The following is a 7347-nucleotide window of genomic DNA, read 5'->3' as shown; positions in this document are numbered from 1 at the left end:
GTTATATACTATATACTGGGGAGATGACACAGGTATATACTATATACAGGGGAGATGACACACAGGTATATACTATATACAGGGGAGATAACATACAGGTACAGTACAGTCCAAAAGCAGTCATCAAAGCAAAAGGTGGCAACTTTGAAGAACCTAGAATATAAGACATAATTTCAGTTGTTTCACTCTTTTTTGTTAAGTATATAATTCCACATGTTTTAATTCATAGTTTTGATGCCTTCAGTGTGAATATACAATTTTCATAGTCATGAAAATACAGAAAAATCTTTAAATGAGAAGGTGTGTCCAAACTTTTGGTCTGTACTTTATATACTATATACAGGGGAGATGACATACAGGTATATACTATATACAGGGGAGATTGCACACAGGTATATACTATATACAGGGGAGATGACATAAAGGTATGTACTATATACAGGAGAGATGACACACAGGTATATACTATATACAGGGGGATGACATACAGGTATATACTATATACAGAGGAGATGGCACACAGGTATATATTATATACAGGGGGAGATGACACACAGTTATATACTATATACAGTGGGAGATGACATACAGGAATTTACTGTACACTCCCTGACAGAAGTTATGTCGCTTATCCATATTATGTAAATAAAAGCTTATAACCTGATGTTAAATTCATCCATTGATTGTATAAATTATTCTTTTGAAAGCTGAAACCCTCTGAAATGTGATTTAGGTTAAGAAAATAAATTGGCTTCAATGCAGAAATATTGCTGAGTTAATGGACACAGAATGGTTAGATTTTTGCAAGACAAAAGTTTTGTCGCCTGGTCATATACTGCACCCAATCCTAGTTTACATCCTCACCTGTGCTCAGTAAATGATCAGTTAGGCTACGTTCACATTAGCGTCATGCGACGCAGCGTCGCCGACGCACGACAACGCATGCGTCATGCTCCCCTATCTTTATCATTGGGGACGCATGCGTTGCGTTGTCGTGCGTTTTCGGTAAAACGCACGACGCATGCGTCGTTTCACCGCACCTGGCCGGCGTCGAAGACGCTACATGTAGCATTTTTGTTGCGTCCAAAAAACGCGCGCGTCGCACTTGCGTCGCTCGTGCGTCGTCAATGCGTTACAATTTACCATTGAAACCTATTGACGACGCACTTGCGTCGCGGGTGTGCGTCGTGCGTGCGTTGTGCGACGCATGCGTCGTTAGATAAAATGAAACAAAAAAGTGTCTAGACAATGTCTAGACAGTGCAAACAGTGAGAAAAACATCCCACATATATAAAGAAAATGTTGGATTGTTTGTCACTTCTGCTGCAGCATCTTGAGGCAAGACACCAGAGGCACATCTCCAGAACACCAGACGACTTCTATTCATCCGCTGTCCAGAGATGTAAGTATAGAATGATTCTGTGCATTTTCTCCATGTTTTTTAAAATTATTTTTGCAAGTTGTGTTTTATATTCTGCACTGTGGTTAGGATATTGTGGTATTTTTGGTCTGGTTCTGATGTATGGCGTTGTATACGATGGCGTTTCATGGTCTGCGGCCTTGATTATTGTTCTTTCCAGGATAGATTTTTCGTTTCCATTTTTTGGTTTGGTGGTGTTTTTTGTATTCAGTTGTGATGTTTTATTCTTGCGTTATATGATGGCGTTTAATAGTCTCCGGCCCTGTCGGTTTTATTGTAAAGTATGGTAGTATAGAATGATTCTGAGCCCTTTTATTACATTTAGTAATTTTTTATTGCAAGTTGTGTATTATGTTCAGCACTGTGGTTGTGTAAAGACATCGTTGTATGTTTATGGTTGTGAGGTATGGCGTGTATTGGCCCTTTTATTGTCTCCGGCCCTGTCGGTTTTATTGTAAAGTATGGTTTGTTATTAATGTTTCTGCCCTTAATTTTTCGGGGTTGTTAATTTTTTACTTTCAAAAAAATATTGTGTTTTTTGTGTTGCTCCGTGCATACTGTACTTTAAAAAAAAAAAAAAACACTTTTGGGATTACTACATTGGGTCTGTTGTAGATTAGTCTTCTTATCTTTAGGCTTTTGTACTCTGGCATTGGGTTGTCTCTGCCATTGTTTCTTTAATTTAATCAATGTGGCAGTGTTGTTTGCTCAGCGTTAGTTCAGTTGGAGTGCAATGTTCTTTGTGGTTTAAATGACTTTTTTTTTTTTTTAATTTATTGCTGGATTGTGCATAGGAGCATAGTATCAATGTTATTTTGTTCTTTATTTCAGAATTGCATTAGTCATGGCCAGCGGCAGCGACTCGAGCAACACCCCACCGCAGAGGAGTGCGGTGAGTACATGATCTACTATTGCTTACTATTCGCTGTCATTTGTAGATGGGTCACTCAACTTTTTGGTAAACTATTTTGCAGGCTTCTTCAAGTGAGGAGGAGAACCAGGAGGAAGAGAGGGAGCAGGAGCAGGGACCACGGGGCCAAGCTGTGGTTGCAGCACAGAGAGTAAGAATTTTTTTCAAACCTATTCATTTTTTTTGTTTAATTTTTTTTTTTTGCAGGTATGGGGGGTGGTGGGAGGTTGTGGTGTTGTGTGTAGTAGGTGGCGGTGGAGGAGGTAGGGACAATTTTTTTTATCTTTCAAACATTAATATTTTCCATTTTTTCTAGGTTTCACAACGGGCCGTGGATGAACCACTGGATATTGACATGATGGTGGCATCCATTGAAGAACGGGGCCCGTTGTGGGACAGCCGTGACCCCCGGCACGCGGACCAGGGCATATTGCGCCGTCTGTGGATAGAGGTGGCACTATCGCTGTGGGATGGCTTCGACAGCGCTTCACCCAAGGCCAAAGCTAGTTTCCGTAAGTATTTACAAAATGCTGCTGTGACCCATCATGCCAGGATTACACAACCGTCTGTGATGTCTTCTATTGGGATTGCACACGGTTGCGTAATCGTTTTCAAAATATTATCTAAAACCTTTTTTTTTTTTTTTTAATTTATACACAGTTAAACAATTGAAGACCAGATGGCGCTCCATGAAGGACCGTTTCAAGAGGGGCCTGAAAAAGGAGGGACAGACTCGTAGTGGTGCTGCCGCTTCAAGGACCTCGGTGTACAAGTACAACCGTATACTGCAGTTCTTGCGACCGGTCCTTGGAAGCAGAGAGTAAGTATAGTACCTATGCACACACCTAGTTTTTATAACATTCCTATTCACATACTACATTCCAGCCACGTAGCTTATTGCCCAGCCATTTATTTTGGCAAGTACCAAGTATAGAAAGGAAGAAAAAAAGGCAAGCTCACCGAGGCGTGAAAAGTAAAAAATACATAATTTTATCCTCTTCAATCATAAGCAGAGGATGAAACATCAGCACAATACAATAGACACTATCTACGCGTTTTAGGTGACAGGGAACATCAGACCTGAAACGCGTACATAGTGTTTTTATTGTATTGTGCTGATGTTTCATCCTCGGCTTCTGATTGAAGTGAATAAAGTATTTTGTTTTTACTTTTCACGCCTCGTTGACCTTGAATTTTTTATTCATTTCTGGTCTTCTCACACTTGACACAGCAGCGCCTCCCTTCTGGGATTACTACAATGGTGAGCTTGACTTACTATTTATTTCCCTGAAATCAGAAGTATACAGAACACAGTAGATTGGACATGCCCAGCCAATATTTAATAGTGGAGTAGTATAGTGGCTATCCAGGTGTATCCGCGATTTTTTAGACACAAAAAAGTAAAATATAATCGATACGGCATACATTCCACTGCAAAGCAGGTTATGTTCCCATGGTTACTCAGCTCGCAGGACCTGTGATGACGTCTCGGTCACATGACCGTGACGTCATGGCAGTTCCAACTTAAGCATAATTGTGTGGCGTTGCAAACCACAACCATGGGTGACTATTGTGAATTAAATAAATACCTTTTTTTAATATTGATGGTGCATATGCAGTGTCAATATTAAAAATAGGTTAATATTAATGGCGGCAATGGATATCTGGCGTTAAAGTTAATTAATGACGCATGTTAAATGTGATATTTAGTATACTAAAGGTTTCCTTATGTTTTCACAGAACACACAGCAGCACCCGCGAGACTGTCCGACCCTCTGGAGCGGTACTTTGTGAAGCGCCATCTGAACAGTCGCAGCCATCCCACAGCGAGAGCAGGTCTGCACCACCCCAATCTGGCGAACCGGCAGCCGGTCCATCAGATGTTCCCCTGGCCGAGGCCTCTGTCGCTCCTTCCTTTAGGTCTTCCCGACAGCGTCAGCGGGCCTCGGACAGGGAGGTCATGCCCGAATTTTTACATCTGAGCACCGTATTTCAGAATGGTTTCAAGGCGATGTGCGATAAAATGTGCAATCTCGAACGTCGTCTTGAAAACATCGAAACGGAGCTCTCGAGGCCGGCCAAACATTTTTTTAATGCCATTCACAAGGGCATGGTTGAACATCTTACGCCGGAACTCCAGATTTCGGTCATGCAGGGCTGCAACAATGTATATGTCAGTGCTCTGCAGCAGGCTCGGGTCATGCAGTCAGCGACAACTATGCCCGCAGTACCATCGCTGGCTGCCATGACTCCGACTCCTGCTGCAGAGCACCACCACAGAGCTCCGCGTGCCGAGGGCCACCGCCACCGCCACCACAGAACAGACCCCGAAAGTTCAGAGCATGACAGGCCTTCAAGGGGACACAGACGGGAAGCCGACCCACACCCAGAGGGAGAGAGGAGGAAAAAGAAGAAGAAGATGACGACGACGACGACAAGCACTACAACCTTGGCTATGGCTGCTCCCAAAAGTACCACCAGAAAACACCCCGGGTCGACCCGGAGCACAACAAGTACCCAGGCTGGGTCTACACGGAGTACACCCAGTACCCAGCCTGGGTCTACAAGGAGTACACCATCTACACAGCCTGGGTCTACCCGGAGCCGGAGTAGCCAGCCAAGGACACTGGTCGTCCCTCCTCCTCCCTCATCTCCTGCTCTGGTAGTCTCGCCAACATCCAGTGGCTGGATTGATGGCATCCCGTCTAGTGTCATAGACTATGCTGCTTCCTCCCCCTCGTCCTCCGCCTCGGTCTCCTCAACACCCCCAAAAAGTGTGGGATATCAATCCCCTTTCGTTGCGGATGTTGGTACCCCCTAATAACCTTTCCCAATTTTTTTTTTTGTACCCTAAATAAATGTTATTTTTTTTTAAAAAAGAAATTGTTTTTATTGTCTCAAAGTTTGCACCAAATCACACCTTGCGCCGTATACACAAATCTTGTCTTTGTAACACCTGATGTGCAATGTCTGACAATATTTATAAAATTTTTTTTTTCATTGTTTATAGGGCTGTCGCTCATTGTACTCGGATGTTACAAATACAAACAGCATTGCTCAATATGTCAAGTTTACAATGTACCATCAGACAACGATTTCAGTATAGATAAAGTTGTTTTTTGTGTGTAACCAACGTTATCTTTTCTGAAATCGTAAAAACGATTGAGCCCCTGCTGTGTGTTTTTTGGTGTCAGCGAATGATTTGGAATTGTTTTTGGGTAACTGATCAGACGCTGTCATTGTTGGATCGGCGAGTTTAGAACGATCCAGCGATGTCTTTGTTTTAAATAAGGGAATATTGGGTTACTAGCGCACTGTTTTAAACACTCCAATAAAAAGTGAACAATACCCCACAAATATAAAACGGTGTCTACCACGTCCTTCGCCGTCATCTGTCCGCACTGACACTGTGATTCCCGCCCGTAAAGCTGAGCACACCGTTGACTTAATAATAAACGCTGTGCTGTGCTTTCGGGCTGGCACAGTACGGGAAGTTGCCGGCAATGGACGTTTCACACACCGGAGTGTAAGGTTTTTTGTTTTTTTTTTAAATTACATTTACAATGGTAAACATGGTGAGTGTGGCAAAGCGCTTCATAACATTACCCAGATTACACGGGACTTGCTCTTTTTTGGTTGCTGGAGAGCTGTCTGTGTGACAGCTCTCCAGCAACCACGCGACAACTAAACAACGATCTCGGTCCAGTCGTATCACTGGTCGGTATCGTAGGATAATAGTTTTATTAATGTACCTTAACCCCTTAATCCCGTATGACGTACTATACCGTCGAGGTGGGGTGGGCCTTAATTCCCGGTGACGGTATAGTACGTCATACGCGATCGGCCGCGCTCACGGGGGGAGCGCGGCCGATCGCGGCCGGGTGTCGGCTGCATATCGCAGCTGACATCCGGCACTATGTGCCAGGAGCGGTCACGGACCGCCCCCGGCACATTAACCCCCGGCACACCGCGATCAAACATGATCGCGGTGTACCGGCGGTACAGGGAAGCATCGCGCAGGGAGGGGGCTCCCTGCGGGCTTCCCTGAGACGATCGGTACAAGGTGATGTACTCACCTCGTACCGAACGTCTTCTCCCTGCAGGCCCCGGATCCAAAATGGCCGAGGGGCTGTATCCGGGTCCTGCAGGGAGCACTTCCGGGTCGGAGCAGGCTGCAGATGAAAGCTGCAGCCTGCTCCGATGAAAGTATGATCGCGGATCTGATAGAGTGCTGTGCACACTATCAGATCTGCGATCTGTGATGTCCCCCCCTGGGACAAAGTAAAAAAGTTAAAAAAAAAATTTCCACATGTGTAAAAAAAAAAATAAAAAATTCCTAAATAAATAATAATAAAAAAAAAATATTATTCCCATAAATACATTTCTTTATCTAAAAAAAACAAACAAAAACAATAAAAGTACACATATTTAGTATCGCCGCGTCCGTAACGACCCAACCTATAAAACTGGCCCACTAGTTAACCCCTTCAGTAAACACCGTAAGAAAAAAAAAAAAAAAAACGAGGCAAAAAACAACGCTTTATTACCATACCGCCGAACAAAAAGTGGAATAACACGCGATCAAAAAGACGGATATAAATAACCATGGTACCACTGAAAACGTCATCTTATCCCGCAAAAAACGAGCCACCATACAGCATCATCAGCAAAAAAATAAAAAAGTTATAGTCCTCAGAATAAAGCGATGCCAAAATAATTATTTTTTCTATAAAATAGTTTTTATCGTATAAAAGCGTCAAAACATAAAAAAATGATATAAATGAGGTATCGCTGTAATCGTACTGACCCGAAGAATAAAACTGCTTTATCAATTTTACCAAACGCGGAACGGTATAAACGCCTCCCCCAAAAGAAATTCATGAATAGCTGTTTTTTGGTCTTTCTGCCTCACAAAAATCGGAATAAAAAGCGATCAAAAACTGTCACGTGTCCGAAAATGTTACCAATAAAAACGTCAACTCGTCCCGCAAAAACAAGACCTCACATGACTCTGTGG

General features: G+C 43.1%; 1 protein-coding gene across 1 annotated transcript; it reads left to right on the top strand.

The window, feature by feature from the left end:
- Positions 1-2679: 2679 nt before the first annotated feature.
- LOC143766702 (uncharacterized) lies at positions 2680-5175 on the top strand. Its single transcript, XM_077254560.1, has 3 exons — positions 2680-2842; positions 2991-3150; positions 4071-5175. The coding sequence occupies exons 1-3, from the start codon at positions 2686-2688 to the stop codon at positions 5149-5151; spliced, it is 1398 nt and encodes a 465-aa protein (XP_077110675.1). The 5' UTR covers positions 2680-2685; the 3' UTR covers positions 5152-5175.
- The last annotated feature ends 2172 nt before the right edge of the window (positions 5176-7347 follow it).

Source organism: Ranitomeya variabilis, chromosome 4 (genome assembly GCF_051348905.1).
Source record: "Ranitomeya variabilis isolate aRanVar5 chromosome 4, aRanVar5.hap1, whole genome shotgun sequence".
Lineage (NCBI taxonomy): Eukaryota > Metazoa > Chordata > Amphibia > Anura > Dendrobatidae > Ranitomeya > Ranitomeya variabilis.
The sequence above is the reverse complement of the archived record's forward strand: the minus strand, read 5'-3'. Positions and strand labels throughout refer to the sequence as shown.